At 42.0% G+C, this 20,933-nt stretch overlaps 1 protein-coding gene across 19 annotated transcripts in view; it reads right to left on the reverse strand.

Annotated features, from left to right (window-relative positions):
• The window catches only part of erg (ETS transcription factor ERG), a 211,580-nt gene that overhangs the window by 59,967 nt on the left and 130,680 nt on the right, over nt 1-20,933 (reverse strand). For all 19 annotated transcript variants that reach the window (XM_055645153.1, XM_055645151.1, XM_055645150.1 and 16 more), the window contains one exon: nt 7,233-7,450. In XM_055645153.1, coding sequence (XP_055501128.1) covers nt 7,233-7,450 — 218 coding nt within the window. The remainder of the gene's footprint in view (nt 1-7,232; nt 7,451-20,933) is intronic.

A 20,933-nucleotide genomic window follows, 5' to 3' on the forward strand; every position in this document is an offset into this window, starting at 1 on the left:
ATTAGTGAGAAAACAAGTGTTTTTTAACTTGCAGAGAGATGTAGACCGCAAAACCATAAGGCAAAGAAGCAGAATTAGGCCATTCAGACAATTGTGGCTGCTTTGCCATTCGATCATGGCTGATCTATTTCTCCCCCATTTTCCTGCTTTCTCCCCATAACCTTTGGCACCCTTATGGGCCTGTCCCACTTAGGCGACTGTCAAGTTGCCGGCAGTCGCCTGAAAAACCGGCAACTGGAACGGCGACTGTCAGAGTGGAACACACGCGCACACACACACATCGGTTCCTTCACCAGCCCATTATGCAGGCGGGGGACAGGGAAAGCGGGGGGAGCGCTGTCTAAATGAAATTCATACGGTGCAAAGCCAAGGTGATACAGACATACACCGCGATGAACAGGAAGGTTGGCGCTGTAATTAAGACGGCTAAAGCACAGTGTACGTTAAGTCCTTTAAAAGAGGGGGGGTGAGGAGAGCAGAAGTGGAGACAGCTTTTAAGAAGCCAGAGATACACGGCTGTGAAGCTCGGCGGACATTTAACATTACCGGTCGGTTACCCTTGGTTCTGAAAATTACTGCTTACGTTTTCTTTCCCCAATGAGCCAATGAAATTCACAGGTCAGCACCGGCTACAACCTACGAGAACCTACGAGAACCTTCGACCTCCTGGCGACCCACTGGGATCTCCTGGCGACCCATCTACGGCACGAGAATTCTCGCTGCTCTCCATGGCGGCTTCATTCTGGTCACCGCAAATTCAACATGTTGAAAAATGCGCAGTGACCATAATAAGGCCGCGACTAGTTCCCAGAATGCAGGAACTCCTCGCGACCACGAAGGGACTCCCCGGCAACCACCCGCGAACATGTGCCGACCATGTGGCGACTGCATAGTCTCCTGTAGTTGCCTAAAATGTCGCCTAAGTGGGACAGGCCCATTAATAATCAAGAACCTATCAATCATTGGTTTAAAAATACCCACATCTGCCTCATTGGCTCCACACCAGTCTGCGTCAATGCATTACACAGAATCACCATCCTCTAGCAAAAGAAATTCCTGCTTATCTCCATTCTTTTATAGCGAGCCTGTGCCCTCTGGTCCTAAACTCACCCACAACTGGAAACATCCTCCCTGCATCCACACCATCTAGCCCTTTCATTATTCAGTAGGTTTTAATACGATTCCCCCCTGCTCCACCCACTCATCCTTCTAAACTCCAGCGGGTACAGGCCCGAAGGCATCAAACGCCCCTCATACTTCAACAGGTAAGGGTGAAGATAACAGAGGGAATGTTTGCGATAGGGAGACACAAGTGAGGGCAACAGATAGAGGTGCTGCCTCATATTTCCAAAAACCATGGTTTACTCTTTGGGTGTTGATCATGTTGGTATTCTCTCCCTGTAAGTGCGGCACAGTGGCACAGTGGTAGAGTTGCTGCCTTACAATGCCAGAGACCCAGGTTCGATCCTGACTACGGGTGCTGTCTGCACAGAGTTTGTACGTTCTCCCCGTGACCATGTGGGTTTTCTCTGGGTGCTCCGGTTTCCTTCCACATTCCAAAGACGTGCAGTTTTGTAGGTTAATTGGCTTCGGTAAGAATTATAAATTGTCCCTAGTGTGTGTAGGATAGTGCTAGTGTACGGGGTGATCGCTGGTCGGCGCGGACTCGGGGGACCAAAGGGCTAGTTTCCACGCTGTATCTCAAAACTAAACTACATTCAAAACAAATCTTGCAGAATTGACGGAAAGGCCTCATGTCTGAATAGTTATTAAAGTCCCTCATCTATCCCAGTTATTTTTTCTTTATAACCGTGACAAAGGGAGCTTCAAATGCTGGTCAACAAATCAGTGGCCACTTCTCAGAAATGCAATATGGAAGTTAAGTGTCCCAGTAAAGATTCTTGGACTCCATATTGTCACATTAATCAACAAAGATCAGTAGCTGGAGTTGAAAGTTCAGAAAATGGCTCCAAATCACTCTGAAAATGGAAGAATGAATGATTGGCATTTGTTGTAGCACATTTAGCAACTCAGAAAATTAATAACCAACAAGATACTTTTAAAGCAGTTAGCAATGTTAGCTTAAGTTGTTAAAAAAAACCCACAGTAGATTTGCAATCCAAAGATTTAAAATATATAATTCAAACCCACTGCATTCCACACATGGTATTGCCATGATCCCAATAGGCCTGAAGCCATAATATCCCACAGGGACTTTTTCTCTTGCATAATCGGTACAGCATTGTCAATCTCTGCTTACACATTTACCTTTATTAAAGCCGCTCAGACTATTTATATGGTATCACCAGGGATCGATGTAAATGTCAGTTTGTTTTAAGATTCATTTTTCCAGGGTTAGCCTTCTTTTTTTTCGTGCGTTTCACACATGCCGTGCTGGTCAGAAAATCTATTTTCCCATCTATTCTGCATTGCACAACATACAGGGTACGTTTTCCAATGGCTCTTTTCCCAGAAAGAAACTTAACACCTCGCACAAGAATTCCTGTATATGCGTTTTTAACATTGCGACAGTATCTGCCCGGCAATCGACTAGTAAATCAGATAGAAAACCCTTTGAGCTTTTGGGATTGTTAATGGCATCATGTAAATAGAATTCCACTTTATTACTGAAGACATTGAGCTGATAATTTGAAAGGTAAAATATAATTAAAGCCATCAATAAATTTTCATTCGGCAGTATTCTTGTTAAATTTTCACAGACATCAGGATTCACATCAGGAAACAGGCCCTTCAGCCCACCAAGGTGGCACGTTTATACTAATCTTACATTAGTACCATTTTATAATTCTTGCACATTCCCATAAAATGGGAATATTTAGTGCCACTCACCTGCACACTAATGCCCCTGTCCCACTTAGGAAACCTGAACGGAAACCTCTGGAGACTTTGTGCCCCACCCAAGGTTTCCGTGCGGTTCCCGGAGGTTCCTGGAGGTTTTTGTCAGTCTCCCTACCTGCTTCCACTACCTGCAACCTCCGGCAACCACCTGCAACCTCCGGGAACCGCACGGAAACCTTGGGTGTCTCCAGAGGTTTCCATTCAGGTCTCCTAAGTGGGACAGGGGCTTAAGGGCAATTTACAGCAGCCAATTCACCTACTGACACGTACATTTTTTGGGATGTGGGTGTAAAACAGAGCGCCCACAAGAAAAACCTAGACAGTCACACAACAACTTGCAAACTCCACATAGTCAGCACCCAATGTCAGAATTGATACTATGTCGATGGAGCTTTGAGGGAGCAGCTCTACTAGTTGCACCACTCGGTCATCTCTAAATTTAACAATTAATGAAAATAAACCCCATTCATAACTTGGTAACTTTGATTCCCTTTTTAGGATTACCTTGAGTTTCCACGGTAATCAAAGTCATCAAAGTAAACAGACAGCATCTGGGCTCAGGATCGAACCCGGTTCCCTGGTGCTGAAAGGCAGTAATTCTACCACTGTGTGGCCTCATTCTCCATCCCCAAGTGACTTTGAACTGAGTAACTTTGGCAAGATATTAAAAGATCAACTACATTGGCAATGTCTGGTGTCACATATAGGCAACATGCAGTAAGAAGAGCATATTTTCTGCCCTGACAGCATAGGTAAAAGACACAAGGCAGATCAGAAGGGCATTCGCTCGTCATACATACATACATACATATATACAATTTGTCACCCGTTGTACATCCTAGGATTTGACCTCTTCCCCAATGGATATTTAAAGAGAATAAAGTAATTTGAGTTACAAAAGACAGATTTCATTTTTTACCATTTTCCGACAGATACGCCAGCTCATCCTGTCCTGGGGATCCCAGCAGATAGCAAAGAACAGACTGGAATGCGGATGCAGAATAGAGAAGAGAAAGGTTCACAGAAGGAATAGTTTCAGTTTTCCTATTGAGTTGAGAGGAAAAAGTAGAACAGTTGAATTGGTTTTAGAATGAGATCAGTGGAATCAAGTACATAGAGGATTAGGCATTGCCCGAGCAAGGAAAGACGGAGCACAAGCAGATTAATAACCATCAACCTTAAAAAATCCCCACCACTTTGATTTATTTCCCTAGTGCGTAACACATTTTTACTTTCCTCTTTGAAATATTTCTCTCATTGATTTTTGAAAGGTCTATTGAATCTGTTTTTACTACCCTTTTACTACCCTTTTACTACCCTTTCTGGCAGTAAATTATCAAGCACAAATCTTAACTTATAAATAAAAAATCAGCACGCCTGCTACTTTTCCAAAGCATCTTAATGCATGTATCGTGGCTACTGATCATCCTGCTTCATTTCTCTCTGTTTCCACAGTCAAAATCCCTCTAATTTTGAGCAGGAAGAGGAAGATATATGGTCATATGGTTATAAGATGCGACCTATGCCAAATGTATTATTTTCGGAAGTAACTTAATTTTGTGGCTAAGCTTATGAAATAGAAACATTTCCACGATTTTTCTAACCTCCATTCTTCACAGAAATTGTTGAGAGTGTTTCCTTTCACAATTACAGTTCACTCGTTTTGTGATGAATGTTACATATTTATCATCTGAATTTTAGAATTTGATTCAAGCAATTCATCTGTGGTCCTCAACACACTTGCAATTGCCAACGTCTGCAATTCCTTGTTTCTCCAATTACCAGTGTTGCAGAAATCTTCAGAGTGAGATCTCCTTTCCAACTGAGTCAGGTTTCACCTATTTCTGCTGCATTTAATTTTAAGAGCACACCAAATTACTCTTTTCATCCAAAATGATTAAACCTTAAGGTAAATGAATGACCTGGCAGGTTTAAAGTGGTGCATTATGACCAAAGTGATGGGATTGCTGGCATTTCTTACAGTAACCATTACAATGCATTAAACATACTGATCTTACAGAGGTGTATCTAATCTTATAGAGGTGTATAAAATCATGAGAGGTATAGATCGGGTAGATGCACAGTCTCTTGCCCAGAGTAGGGGAATCGTGTACCAGAGAGCATAGGTTTAAGGTGAAGGGGGAAAGATGTTATATGAATCTGAGGGATACTTTTTTCACAAAAAAAGAATGGGGGGGTGTATGGAACAAGTTGCTGGAGGAGGTAGTTGAGGCAGGGGCTATTGCAACGTTTAAGAAACAATTAGCTAGATACATGGGTATCCCAGGTTTAGAGGGATATGGGCCAAACGCAGGCAAGTGGCACTATGGGACATGTTGGTCAGTGTGGGCAAGATGGGCCGAAGGGCCTGTTTCCACATTGTATGGCTCTATGACTCTATACAGCCACACATAATGAAATAGTTTAATATGGGCCAAGAGGATGCCAATTTTTAAATAAGGTGCCTATAAAACACAGGGTCTGAGTTATGATATCAAATGGCAGAGCTCAATACATTTAAATTTAGGAAGACAGCCCATGACACATTATTGGTTTCTGCATCACGAGGTTATGTTTATCCGTGTGCCTACAATTCTACGTTTTACAAAAGGACAATAAATTTGAGCTTCAGTTACACAATTGCTCGGTAAAAGTATTTGGTAATGATGTGTTTATCATAGGGAACACACACTGATTCGAAGGTACACAAAAATGCTGGAGAAACTCAGCGGGTGCAGCAGCATCTATGGAGCGAAGGAAATTTCTATTTCCTATTTCCTATTTGCTCCATAGATGCTGCTGCACCCGCTGAGTTTCACCAGCATTTTTGTGTACCTTCGATTTTCCAGCATCTGCAGTTCCCTCTTAAACACACTGATTCGACATTTAAATCAAACATGCATCGGGGACTCGATATTTTAGTTTCACAACTTTGTACATGCCTATTGTGTGGAAATCTTTCTGGCTGAAGTTGATTATTCCCCCTGAAATCTTCAGCCATTTGAATTTCAGTAAATCTCAGGCTTCTGAACAGCCCAGTCTTCCTGGAATTCCCCTAAATCGTGTAAGGGGTTTGATCTTACAGCATCAGGCTTAACACAGGATATGAGGCCTCATGAATATCAATGGAGAATTTCAGCATGTTGATTATGAAGCAAAAGGTAAAAATGTTCAAATATCTCGTCGTAATTAGCTTGGAAAGAATTATTTCTGTGTGCGTTTCTGAATTTGCTGAATCTGATTTAAACCTGCATGAGCCAAATCATTAAAATAATAGTTATTCAAACTTTGAAGTTTTATACATAAATTACTGCTAAGAAATTCTTGGCTTTTTGCTAGCGCTACATACTCTATGGAGTCGAGTCAGCACTTTGTACTCTGTCTCTGAAATGTATTCCATTCTGTATTCAACTCCCCATGTGCTCTCGATTACTGCTAGGCTGTTGGAAAAATTAACCTCAATAGAAATGTTTGTATTTCTTGGTTCATTGAATATTTCATAATTTTTGAAAATGAACTGCAACAAAGCAACTTTGGATGAAAGGCCCGAGTCCTTCTGTATGTCTGTAGACTTGGAAATGCCACAACTCCACTAATTTTCAAGGCAGATATTTGACAATAAACAGTCTTAGGTTTTGACCCATTCTTTTTCAAAACCTAATGTTATCCAAATCTGAGGAAAATATTGAGAACAAGTCCACGCAGCCAAGTCATAAATAGTTGAAGCAAAATTGGATTGGATGTGGACCTGGAGAGTTTGGGATCATAAAACTCTGATTTATTATTTTTGATACAAAATATAATATTAAAAAAAGGGGGGACTTCAGAAATAGCTTTTTTCACCTTGGAAATATTGGTTAACCAGAAAATTGAGTAGCAATCTTGCCATAATAAATCAATAAAGGCTTATTACCTTTCTAACTTAAGTAGTGTGGAATAGACAATTTCCTTTACAATCACCTGATACTGGGGCTCATGTTGTCGACCTCCCCGTGATGAGCCCCTGTCAACTGACCTGTCAGGCGAACAACAACAAACAGAGACAGCAGCAGCGCCGCAGCTTGGTGCCAACTCGGAGCATACGCCCTTTTTAAGGCGGGCACCTACGGATATCGAACCGGATGGCATCACCCTGCTGCGGACTTCTGCTGCCTCAAACGCAAGAGGAGGAAGACCTGATATCATTGCTAAGAACACCCAACCAAGATAATTGTACATCATCAAAAAAGTAAGTTGTAACAAAAGACCGTAAGTCATAGTTGTAATGCATTTCAAAGCCCAGAAGTGAAAGGGAAATGTCTGAACTTGTAACACCTTAAGCTCCTGTTTGGAGCAATGATATAACAATTGAGGCTTCACACAAAGATAGTTACCTGGATCCATTGACCTGATTAGGATTGTACTCCATCTTGATGTTCACTCTGGCCGGTGGCTGTGATAACCACTCTTGCTGAGGAACACGTGGGCTGATCTTTGAAGTCTGTCCATAGTCACTTGATGAAGACGCTGTCATTTCCGTCTTGGCTAGGTGTGGCGTTCCGTAGGTACACTCAAATAAGGACTGGTCTTCACTGACTACCGATAATGCTTCCTGTGGGAAAGAAAGATACGCAGGTCATGTCTGAGATTCTTCTTCCGAATCTTAGTCTGCACTGAAACGAATGAAACATTACTTTTGAGTTTGGTTCACTAAGAATGTGCTTCAAGTATTATCATTTTGGTGGACAATGCAAGTCTTTTAAAATAATGTCTTCAAGTCAACTCTTTTTTTAAAGAGGAGACAATACCAAAACACTAAACACCAATGAAATTAATAGTCTGAAGAAGGGTCTCAACCCAAAACTTCTCCCATTGCTTCTCTCCAGAGATGCTGCCTGTCCCGTTGAGTTACTCCAGCTTTTTGTGTCTATCTTCGGTTTAAACCAGCATCTGCAGTTCCTTCCTACACAATTAAATTAAAATCTTTGTCCTGTAATTCAAAGTTGCCAATTTCAAATGATTTGATATTTTAATTGAAAATGTTGGGAGTTTTTAATTGAAAATGTTGGGAGTTCGTTCTGTCCCAGTCACTGCTTAATTGAACTCAATAGGTAATTCAATGTTATATTCAAATATTGCTAGGTTCAAAGAACCAGGAATATTAGATTGCATTTTTATATTTCTCGCAACGTAGAAAACCATTCAGCCTTCGAGTCTTCTTGGAGCAGTCCCACCAATTCTCTTCCCTCCTCTGTTCTTTCGCACAGTCCTCCTGCTGGCAATTTACAGTGGAATATCTTTGGAATGTGGGAGAAAACCAAAGTGTCCGGAGGAATCCCATGCAGTCACAAAGAAAACATGCTAACTCCACAGAGACAGCACCTGAAGTCAGAATCGAACCCACGGCTCTTATGCTGTGAGATAGCAGAGCAAATCATCGTGCACTATGCCAACCTTGTCCCCTTATCATTGATTTGCTTTTGCCAAATTCCTTTGCACGAATTCACATCAGTTTATGTGACCATGTTGGACAACTCTTAAAAGTGAGTGATTATTCTGTTCCTGATTCAACCTTTACCCACTACATTCTACGAGGCTGCTGCAGGAGCTAAAATAAGATCAGATACAAATGAGACAGTAACTGCAATTAAATTGCCCAGTGATTTTTTTCTCCACCATTTCTGTATGTTCTACAATAGCCAGAGGTTATGCTCAGAAACTCATCCCAATTGAAATATTTGAAGCCGTGTTTCACTATTCTACTGCATGCAGCAAGAACCAGATCATAAATATCAAAATAAGTAAAATATTTACATTGCACTCTATAAAAAGAAGGAAATATTGAAGTGGTCTGTCTGTACTCTTATGGGCCTGTCCACTCCTGGCCTAGACATTGGCTTATCTCTGAACAGTGTCATCTTTCAACTTAGACCAAACTTTAAAGAAGGGTTTCGGCCCGAAACGTTGCCGATTTCCTTCGCTCCTTAGATGCTGCTGCACCCGCTGAGTTTCTCCAGCATTTTTGTGTACCTTAGACCAAACTCCTGTTGGCCTTAACGTAATAAGAAGGAACTGCAGATGCTGGTTTATACCAAAGATAGACACAAATTGCTGGATCAGTCGCCGAGTGACACAACAGATCCGAGGAAGATTCACGACCCAAAGTGGCACCTATCCTTGTTCTCTGGAGATGCAGCCTGACCCACTGAGTTACTCTAGCACTTTCTGTTGATCTTGTTGGCCTTATCTCGCTTGGTCATTTTGGTTTAAAAAGTAGATTTATTGGTCATTTACATTTGCTGTAGTGAAACTGTGCAATGTTGCTGTGTTATTTGTAATACAATAATACTTGTATCCTTCATAAATATTTTTTGAGATCTATCCAGGCGTCATATATATTACCATATAACTATGAGCTGTCTTTGTTTATAATGCCAGTTTCAAACTATCTGCTCATAAATCAATGATCGAGATATCAGTTTAGTTTAGTCACGTTTAGTTTAGTTTAGTTTAATTTAGCTTAGTTTAGATAAATTTAGTTTAGTTTAGTTTAGTTTATTGTCTGTCACTGTGGCAAAGAATTCCACGGATTCACCACCCTCTGATCAATGATTCTAATCATGTATAGTCTTTCCACTTACTGGATAGCACACACCAAGAAGGCATTTTACTGTACCTCTAAACTAAGCAAGACTAATGTAAACTGATGTTTAGATCATTGATTTAGAGCAAATTGGTTTAAACTGAAATTCTAAAAGAAGAAAAAGCTCACAGTTATATGTTAAGATACATGGATCTAGGATATTCTAAATCTCTAAAATATATGAATGGGGAACAATCAAAAAAGACATAGAAAAGGTACTTGTCAAATGTAGCTAAGAAAACCATTATCTTTGTCTCCAGGGAGGGAAAGCAACTAAAATAATTGCATTTGATTGATGTGGCGATGACAATGTTGCAATGGTGTTTTTAATGTCCCAGGATCTTGTTTCAGTGCAAACCATTTCTCCACATCCTTGTGTTGTGGAAACATGGGGAAAAGTTTTCCCAAACATTATTCAACAGAAGTAGAAAACAAATTGAAGTTGTTAACATGTGGCAAACCAACAAAGTGATCGCAGACCAACAAAGTGCTTTGACAATATTTTAAGATCAGTTTGGCAGATTTCGGAGTGCGGAGTTGGTGTCAGGAGGAACTGAAAGCGCTTCATGTATGCCTTGTGCAAGAACAGTCTGCTGACACAGGGTGGACCAGGTTTAAGCTTATTATTGTCACATGTATCGAGGTACCGTGAAAAGTTTTGTTTTGCATGCTATCCAAACGGATCAGATATGCATAGATATAATCAGTTCAAACTCAAGTAAAAGATATAGAGCCAAGAGGAAGATACAAAGTACTGAATATAGCAGTATACTGTATAACAGTGTTAGAGACAATGGTGGGAGCATAATTAGAGTTTGAAAAGTATCATATTCATGTTCATAAGCTATAGGAGTAGACTTAGGCCATTTGGCCCATCATGTCCACTCCGCGAATCAATCATTGCTGATCTATTCTTTACAATGGAGGTCCTGCTGCTCAATTGATTATCAGGATAATCAGTGATTAGTACGGGTGTCAGAAGTTATGGGGAGAAGGCAGGAGAATGGAGTTAGGAGGGAGAGATAGATCAGCCATGATTGAATGGGAGAGTAGACTTGATGGGCCAAATGGCCTAATTCTAGTCCTATCACATGATCTTATGATCTATCCTTCTCTGCCAACCTGATTCTCTGTCTTCTCCCCATAACCCCTGATACCCGTACTAACCAAGAAGAATTCATACAATCTTGTAAATGTCAAGTTCTCTTTTGCTGTCAGTGTTTTCAAACTGAACACAATTTTCTTTCAGCTGAAAAAGTTGGGATTATTATGGAAAGGAATGCTATTTATTGTCATTCAAACCTAGGTTTGAACAAAATTTCATTTCTACATTTTTTTACATTACAAAAAAACCCAAGACGCACACTTGTAATTGCCTACTATGTTCTGTTGTGCTGAAGCAAAGCAATAATTTCATTGTCCTATCAGGGACACATGACAATAAACTCACTTGAACTTGAACTTTACATAAACATCCATCACAGTGAATCTCCAAATCCCTACCTTTATTTCAGCAAGCAGGGTGGGATATAAAGTCCGTTGTGGGAAAAGGTTTGCCAATTCAATGGCCAAACCTGTGGCCAATACTATTCAAGAGTGTGATACTGATATTGCTGTTAACAGTTGAGCAGTGGGACCCCCCATTGTGAAGAGTAAACTAACAGAATGAATCATACTATTGTGAATGGATGTTCTTTCCAGGGTGAAATTGGACAACAATGCCGAAAGAGATTCAGCTGTTTTTCCACTGCTAAAGCCCTTAGTTTAAAAACCCAAGGTTCGTTTAACTTTCCAGTGGAGAAACAGAAGGAGAGAATGCCATAAGGAGGTGGAAACCATGGCGGAAGGAATTGTACTACAAGGTTCCAAAGTATCGGGATACAGGTCATGATGACATGAGGTCGGGAATGTAGCATGAATGGAAATCCTGGCGTTGATTAAATATTCCCTTGGCTGTAAGTCATTGGGTATTTTTAAAGTGGGGATTAAGAGTTTCTTGATTAGTAAGGGCATCAAAGTTAAGGGGGAGAGGGGAGGAGAATGGGGTTGAGAGGAAACGAAAGATCAGCCGTGATTGAATGGTGGGGTTGACTTGATGGACTAAATAGCCTAATTCTGCTCCTAGTCCAGGGAAATCCAGAACAAGGGGTCACAGCTTAAGGATAAAGGGGAAATCTTTTCGGACTGAGATGAGAAAAAACATTTTTTACACAGAGAGTGGTGAATCTCTGGAATTCTCTGCCACAGAAGGTAGTTGAGGCCACAGTTCATTGGCTATATTTAAGAGGGAGTTAGATGTGGCCCTTGTGGCTATAGGGATCAGGGGGTATGGAGAGAAAGCAGGTACAGGATACTGAGTTGGATGATCATCCATGACCATATTGAATGGCGGTGCAGACTCGAAGGACAGAATGGCCTACTCCTGCACCTATTTTCTATGTTTCTATGTTTCTAAGACTTATGAACTTATGAATGCACAAAAGCAGAAAAAGCAACTTTGCAAGTGGTTAAGAAATATCATTGACCAAATACGTTAATTTGGTTTCTCTCTCCACAGATGCTGCCTGCCCCACTGAGTAGTTCCAGCATTTGTTTAAGAAAGAGATGCAGATGCTGGAAAAATCGAAGGTAGACAAAAATGCTGGAGAAACTCAGCGGGTGAGGCAGCTTGTATACAGAGGCAGCTTGTATGGAGCGAAGGAGTAGGTGACGTTTTGGGTCGAGACCCAGCATTTAATATTTAATGAAAGGTAAAGATTGTCTGAATATTTTTATAACTGATTTCAGACTGCAGGAATATGAGATTCACCATATTCCATTGCAAACTAATTATTCTTACAACCTTTGATCTTACTGCCAAGCAGATGTTCCTCCAATTATTATTGGAATGTGAATGAACAAAATATCAACTGATGTTTCTCGGGATTTTGTTCCACAGATTATTCTAACCTTTATTCTTGTTTAAAAGTTATTAACTTCGTGTTCTATTAGTGCAGCGAGAAGCATTGAGCTAATACCCATTGTTACATCTAACATCTAGACCTGCCAAAGTTTTCAATGACGGATATAATCTAACTTTTTGATTATCCTCCCTCGCATATGAACAAGTTGGGATTCACTCATCAAATAAATCAGTTTCATCATATTTTTTCTGAAATGTCCTCAATTAAATAGTCTTACAGAGTGGAAGCAGGTCCTTTTGGTCCAACTTGCCCACATCAGCCAATATGCCCCTGCGTTTGGCCCATATCCATCTACACATGTCTTACCTGGATGTACAAATATACCATGCACAAATGTATCCATTTGTACAAATGTACCGTGTACAAATGTTGATGATCAATGCTGAAATCCTGCTTTAACGTGGAATGCAGAAGGGCAGGCCAAGTAGCACCATGTCTACTTAAAAACGACTGCCTGTTGGTGAAGAATGCCCTATCTCGCATTTGGCCCTTATCCCTCTAAACATATCCTAACCATGTACCTGTCCAAATGCTTCTGTACTCAGCAAAATAGACAATGGCTTAGAAATTGTGTTTTCACCGATTTAACAGCGCAAACTAAACATAGAAAATGATCTAAGGTTGGGTTTCATTTGGGACATAGCCAGGCATTTTAATCCGATCCAGAGTTGGATTTGCCTGGTCAACATGTGTCTTGCCAAGAATTACCAACCCAATGTGTGGCTCACCCAGCTGTGTTTAAATGGCCCTGTAGTCAGCTACCAAACTGATTTTTTTTTAAATTAGAAACCTATCTGAGTTACTTAACTATGAGGGAAGATTTGGAAGAAGGGAAGAGATCCCTCTTTAATGTGGCTCAACAATGTTACCATCATTCGGAAAATGTTCACAAGTACAATTTGGCATTTAAGAAAGCATGAAAATTATGAATTCCCTGAGCAGGTTTTATCACAACAAAGTTTGAACTTTGGGTCGATTTGACAAAATTCCCTTCTGGAGTGTTAAAAGAAATTGTTTGAAGTTGGCTGCTGAGCGGTTATATTTTTCTGACATATTTTTATTGCTCTGCTTTCTATTCAAGCTTTTTTGACCTTGAATATGTTTGTGTCCATTTTTTTTTTAATAGCGTTGCCATGCAAACCTATTTCCTGCGCTCATATCCTTTCCTACCTCATCCAAACGCCAAGAAAACAGCAGGAAAAGCAAGTGAGAAACTTGAAAACAAATGACTTCCACTGAACAATAAGCAGCGAGTAGGCAAAAGCCATTGGTATCTGGGGAATCGGGCAGCTTAATGCCTGCGATCAGGTCCTTTAACCCTTACAGGAAGTTCGGAGGACAATCGTAATACAAACGTTGTGTGATGCAAGGCTTTGTCTGTTTAAAGCTGAGAACTAAAGATATGGTGGGAGGTTTTAAATAGGACAAAGTCGACAGGATCATTCATTATAGAATCTCACATTTCAGTACAGGATGTGAGGGGGAAAAAATGTCACATTTCTCACCTTCATCTTTCAACATCTCTCTCAAATTCATTGGCTTAAAAATTCTTTGGCCCGTAAAATAGCACGTACCCCCGGGATCTGTGCATGTCTATGCAAACGCGTGGAGAAATGATTTCTGATGTACACAATATACAGGCCATAATTTTAACAAGAATGACCAAGCTCGATTACGTACAGAACTCATTATGTACTCAAGGGAGGGCGCAATGGCGCAGCGGTAGATTTGCCTCCTTACAGCGCCAGAGACCCAGGTTCAATCCTGACTAAGGGCGCTGTCTGTATGGAGTTTGTACTTTCGCCCTGTGACCACGTGGGTTTTCTCCAGGTGCTCCAGTTTCCTCCCACACTCCAAAGGCGTACATGTTTGGAGGTTAATTGGCTTCTGTAAATTGTAAAAATTGTCCCCAGTGTGTAGGATAGTGCCAGTGTGCCGGGTGATTGCTGGTTGGCACGGACTCGATGGGCGAAAGGGCCTGTCTCCCCACTATATCTCTAAAGTCTGCAGAGATACCTTGCATTTCTGAATGATACAAGACATCAGAACAACATAGAATAGACATCAGGCATGGGGTGGCTCGTAAGGTAGAGGTTGGCAGCAGGATCAGCCACTGCATGCGGTGGAATTTCATTGGGCAGACTTAAGGGTATAAGGTCATAAGGGACAGGAGTAGAATTTGGCCATTCGGCCCGTCAAGACTACTCTACCATTCAAACATGGCTGATGTACCTCTCCCCCCTAACCCCATTCTCCTACCCTCTCCCCATAACCTGTACTAATCAAGAATCTATTTATCTCTGCCATAAAAATATACACTGACTTGGGCCTCCATAGCCTTCCATGGCAAACAATTACACAGATTCACCACCCTCTGACAAAAGAATTGTCTTCTCATCTCCCTCCTAAAAGAAAGTCCTTTAATTCTGAGGCTATGACCTCTAGTCCTAGACTCTCCCACTAGTGGAAACATATCCACCATATCCAAGCCTTTGCGCTTTTTGCCCTTGAATGGTGGACAGTCTATAGGAGTGAGCACTAATATTCTCAGATGGTCAAATATTGTTTTGACTGAGGTGCTCGAGAGAGATCAGAACAAATTCCCTTAAGATGGAAGACAAATATATTGTAGACATAGCATCATAGAGTCATGTAGTCATATTGCTTAGGCAAGTTGGACTGAAGGGCGTGCTTTCCACACTATATGACTGTAAGCTATGGCCCTTATGAGCTAAATGGTCCTTATTATGTATTGAGTCATGGATCTATATGTCACAGAAACAGCTCACCGAGTCCGCACCGATCATTGAGCAAGCATTTCCTTGCTAGACCTAAACACTAATTCCATTTTATTCTCCCCGTGTTGTCTTTAACCTCTTTAACCCAGATTTCACCACTTACTTCCACACTGAGAGCCACCCACTGTAGCCACTGAAGCTACCTGCACATCGTCACGGTGTGGGATGACATGGAAGCCCTGGGAGGAAACCCACGCTATCACGGGGAGAACATGCAAACTCCACACAAAAGGACAGGATTAAACCCATGTTGCTGACACTGTAGGGTGGTAGCACTACTTCCTGAGCCACCCCATATGCCTTAGTGTAACTTAGTAGGTCAGGCAGCATCTCTGGAGAACATGGATAGGTGATATTTGGGGGGGTCGGGACCCTTCTTCAGGCCAATTATTGAAGAAGGATCCTGACCTGAAACGTCACCTATCCGTATTCTCCAGACATGCTGCCGGACCTGCTGCGTTACTCCAGCGTTTTGTGTTGTTTTTTGCAAACACTTAATGTCCCGTGTAGTTTGACTGTATTGGCAATAAATCACTCAGGTTGTTTGCTCAGATAGAACATAGAAAAGTACAGTACGGGAACAGACCCTTCGGCCCACCGTGTCTATGCCGAACATGATGCCAAGTTAAATTAATCTCCTCCGCCTGCTCCATTCGCAGCATATCCATGTATTGATCCAAAATCCTCTAAAGTGCCACCATCATATTTGCCTCCACCATCATCCGGAGAGCGTGCTCCAGACACCTAGTTCACCCTGTGTAGAAAATCTTGCCCTGCACAGCTCACTTAAAGCTGTGCCCTCTGGTCATTGATAGGTTCCACCTCTCTCTACCCCATCTATGCCTCTCATTATTTCATGTGCATCTATCAGGTTCCCCGTCAACCTTTGGCGATCTAGAGAAAACAATCCCAAGTCTGTTCAATCTCTCCTTATAGCTAATGCCCTCTAATCAAGTCAGCATTCTGAAAAAAACCTTTTCTGCACTCTCTTCACATCCTTCTTTAATGGGTAACCAAAGCTGCGTGCAATTCCCAATCGTATATGATGGAGATACATCAAGATGCTGTCTGACCCACTAAGTTACTCCAGACTTTTGTGTCTATCTGCAATTCTCCAAATGCAGCCTAACCAGATTCTTACAGAGCTGCATCATGACTTTCTGACTCTTAAGGGCCTGCCCCACGTGGGCGTCATTTGCGCGTCACGCATGTGGCGTGTGAGGTTTTTGAGAATCCCAAAATCCTGCGGGGGGCCGCGCGCTGCCGCGTGTTAATGCCTACGCCACCATGCGCCATGCGCGCATAATGCACGCCATGCGCACAAATGCACGCCATGCGCACCTTGCGTCGTGACGCGTAAATGATGTTGCAAAAATGACTCGCAAATGACGCTCAAGTGGGACAGGCCCTTTACACTCAATGCCCCAAATGATGAAGGCAAGTTTACCATATGCCTTCTTTACCACTCTATCTACTTGTGTTGCCACTTTGCCAGAGTGTTGCCAGAGAAAATCATTTTTTACACAGAGAGTGGTGAATCTGTGGAATTCTCTGCCAGAGAAGGTAGTTGAGGCCAGTTCATTGGCTATATTTAAGAGGGAGTTAGATGTGGCCCTTGTGGCTAAAGGGATCAGGGGGTATGGGGAGAAGGCAGGTACGGGATACTGAGTTGGATGATCAGCCGTGATCATATTGAATGGCGGTGCAGGCTCGAAGGGCCGAATAGCCTACTCCTGCACCTATTTTCTATGTTTCTATGTTTCAGGGAGTTATTGACCTGGGCCCGTAGCATAAAGTAGTATCGGGTGGCACATATTGCGGGGTTTGGATTTGGATCAGCCCCTTTCATATTCTCAACATTAATAAGTGAAGGAAACTGGTGGGGTATCAGATCTCTGCACAGAGATGCTTCACAGATAACTGCAGCTAATCTGCACCAAGCGGTTGAATCTAATCATCAACCATCTCTTCAACTGCAACTGGGTTCTCTGGAATATGTGTCGCAATGTTTTTAATGTGTTCTTGGGACTGGCAAGGTTTTATTTCAGAAGCAATAAATAATAACTTCCTTGAACCAAGATCCACGCACCACCCAACTGTGACAGGAGATACAAAGAACTGCAGGTGCCAGTTTACAACCAAAAAAAAGACACAAAGTGCTGGAGTAACTCGGCAGGTCCGGCAGCATCTCTGGAGTACATGGATAAGTATCGTTTTGTGTTGGGACCTTTCTTCAGACAGGTTGTTCTCTTGTGAAAAAATGAGTGAGGACAGGGAAGGAATGTTTTTCCTTTGTTGATGCAAACTATAATTGACAACATTTAATCAATTAAATTTGTTGAATTGGCAAACTTTTGTTCCCGAACTGCTACACAACTAGCAAGGTCTATAAATTGATGAGGACTTTCATGATGAAAAAAAATTGCAACTGTGGTTCCTTATACAAACCAATTTCTTTGCATTTACAACTAAGGAACTGCGCCCGACAATGATTTATGTACCTAGCCATGAAACTCTGTCTTGCATTTTGCTTTTCCCTTCCCTCTCTTCCCTCAATGTTTTGCAATGTACTTAGCTTCTCCATTTCACTGGGGTACATTTTAAAGAAAACAATAATCTCATTCATATCCAAAGCACATTGTCAAATTAAACAATAAAAAATAGCTACATTAGTTCTGAATTTCTTTTCACTGGGAGAGATAAGCCCATTCACTTTAGTTTAGTTTAGCTTAGAGACACAGCGCGGAAACAGGCCCTCCAAGTCCGCGCCAACCAGCGATCCCAGTACCTCAGCAGTATCCTACACACTAGGGACAATTTACGATTTTACTTAAGCCAATTAACCTACACACCTGGGTGTCTTTGGAGTGTAGGAGGGAACCAGAACGCTCGGAGAATACCCATGCGGTCACAGAGAGAACGTGCAAACTACGGGCAAACCCGTGGTCAGGGATCGAACTCGGGTCTCTGGCGCTGTAAGGCAGCAACTCTACCACTGCGCCACCCCCATTATTGAGCATAAATCACATGTAAAAATCATGGATCAGCACTTTCAATTACAAAACATAGAAAATAGAACAGTGCAGCGCGGGAACAGGCCCTTCGGCCCACGATGTTTGTGCTGTCCACAATCCCATGTTAAACTGCACGTTGTCTGCTTGCCTGTATTTTACACCCCTCAATTCCCTGTCTGTTCATTGTCCATCGAAAAACCTCTTAAAAGTTGCTACTGTATCTGCTTCTACCACTTCCCAGGCTCTGTATAAAAGAACTGCCTTGTAAATCTCTTTTAAATTTCCCCCTCTCACCCTAAACTCACCACCTCTTATATTTGACTCGCTTTAATGCAGATATCACTTCCCCTTGGGTTTTTTTTTCCCTACTTGCAATCACCAATGTACCTGGTTCATATTCATTGTTTTGAACGGAAGTTGTATCAAAAGGCCATGCTTCAATACCGTTGTAAAAAAAAGCTCACAAACAAATGAGGTGTACGTGATGAAGATATCAGTGGACTGCGTGTGAATAAGTATCTTTTTCTGTGTGTAAAAGAGCATCATTGCTCATGGTCTGTGAGTCTGGAAGCTGTGAGGTTCAGAACTATTCATGCCACAGGCATGACTGGCCTGTTCTGTCTACTGGGGGCCGGGGACCCATGTGCTATTGGCTACCACAGGGACGTGTCTTTAAAAGCAATCACCCGCATCCCACAGGTCAGTAGGCAAATATTGTGGCAGCTGTCTAACATGCAGCTAGTCCTGTAAACACACAGGTTAGATTCTAAAGCTCTTAAAGAGATGCAAACCGAGATTAAGGGCGGCACGGTGGCGCAGCGGTAGAGCTACTGCCTTACAGCGCCAGAGACACGCGTTCAATCCTGACCACGGGTGCTTGTCTGCGCGGAGTTTGTACGTTCTCCCCGTGACCTGCGTGGGTTTTCTCCAAGATATTCGGTCTCCTCCCACACGCCAAAGATGTACAGGTTTGTCGGTTGATTGGCTGGGTATATGTGTAAATTGTCGCTAGTGTGTGTCGGGTAGCGCTAATGGGCGGGGGTCGCTGGTCGGCGCAGGATGGTTAGCACGCAACAAAAGCTTTTCACTGTACCTCGGTACACGTGGCAATAAACGAAGCTGTCTAGCTAACAGAGACATCCAAACCCAGAGGGCGAAGGTTTAGCGTGACGAGTATTAGAAGGAATCTGAGGGAAAGTTGGAACGCACTGTCTGAGAAGGTGTTGGAGGCAGATATTCTCACAACATTTGGACATGCACTTGAGTCACCAAGCCATAGAGGTGCTGAGAGCCCAGCATAGATGAGTACTCAGTGTGGACACTGTGAGCCAACAGGACTGTTGCTATAGTGTATGACTCAATGAATAATTTCAGGGCACATACTGTATATCAACCAGCAATTTATGAATTGAAACTTCCTAGTATAACGAGCAGTGAGGACTACATTTTTAACTTTAACCCAGACTGTGGTTACAAATGAGGATCAGAGAAGACTTATTACAGTTTGGGATGTGGACTAGGCTTGGGTTTCCTCTGTTGGTCACCCACATTTACACTTACTAACCAAAATGACATAACCTCATTTTATTTAGAGTGGTGTGTATGTGTGAATCCAACAGAAAGAAGCAGATTGTATGTAAGGAGGAGTGATGAAGAGACCCTGAAATCAGGAAAGCTAATCTGATCAAGTGACCACATCTAGAATAAACCGCTTTAATGTGAACATTTGTTATGAGCTGTTTTAAATGCAAAAAGAAAGCAGCCCGTACGAACAAGTCACCATGGCATTTTCTGCCCCATTCACTGAATGGAAAATATCTCCAGATTGTTGCTCTAGACCAGTGGTTCCCAACCTATTTTTGGCCATGCCCCACCTAATCACCTCTAAAATCCTGATGCCCCCCCCCCCCATGTGGTGATATATAATTCTTATCATTTAAAAAGTGAACTCCGTTTCAGCTGAAGAAGCTTAAAACGCCAATACCTTGGTTTAAACAAGCTTCAAAAGAACATGGCATCCATGAAAAAGAAAAATGAAATAAACAAAAGACAGTTAAAGTTCTGAGCAAGAAATTACTAAAAAATTGTAAAAAAAAAGAAAAAAACATTAGGTGGAAATTGCCCCCCTTAAAAATCAAATTGCCCCCCTGTGGGGCGTACGCCCCACGTTGGGAACCACTGCTCTAGACTTAACCCAAAAGCTACCAGGACTTTTTTTTGGCGCAGTGGTAGAGTTGCTGCCTTGCAGCACCAGAGACCCAGTTCGATCCTGACTACGGGTGCCGTCTGTAGTTTGTACGTTCTCCATGTCCCTGTGACCACATGGGTTTTCTCCAGGTCCAACACACCAATAACGTACAGGTTTGTAAGATAATTGGCTTCTGTAAATTGTAAATTGTCCCCAGTGTGTAGGATAGTGCTAGAGTATGAGTTTCCACGCTGTATCTCTAAACTAAACTAATGTTTAGCTCAATTTATTGTGAGTTATTTACATAAGTCGTGCACTTTTCATTCAGTCTCCATTGTTAAATGATGAATCCTATCCTTTGATTCTGCCATCTTAAGTGTAAACTAGATTGGAGAAATGACTCAATGCAGGGATGAATCACGAGATGAACCAAGGTAGGTAGTGCCAAGCTGAATTTCTTGATCATTGGTACGCCAACAGAAAGTTGGA

This window comes from Leucoraja erinacea, chromosome 13, assembly GCF_028641065.1.
Source record: "Leucoraja erinacea ecotype New England chromosome 13, Leri_hhj_1, whole genome shotgun sequence".
Classification (NCBI taxonomy): Eukaryota; Metazoa; Chordata; class Chondrichthyes; order Rajiformes; family Rajidae; genus Leucoraja; species Leucoraja erinaceus.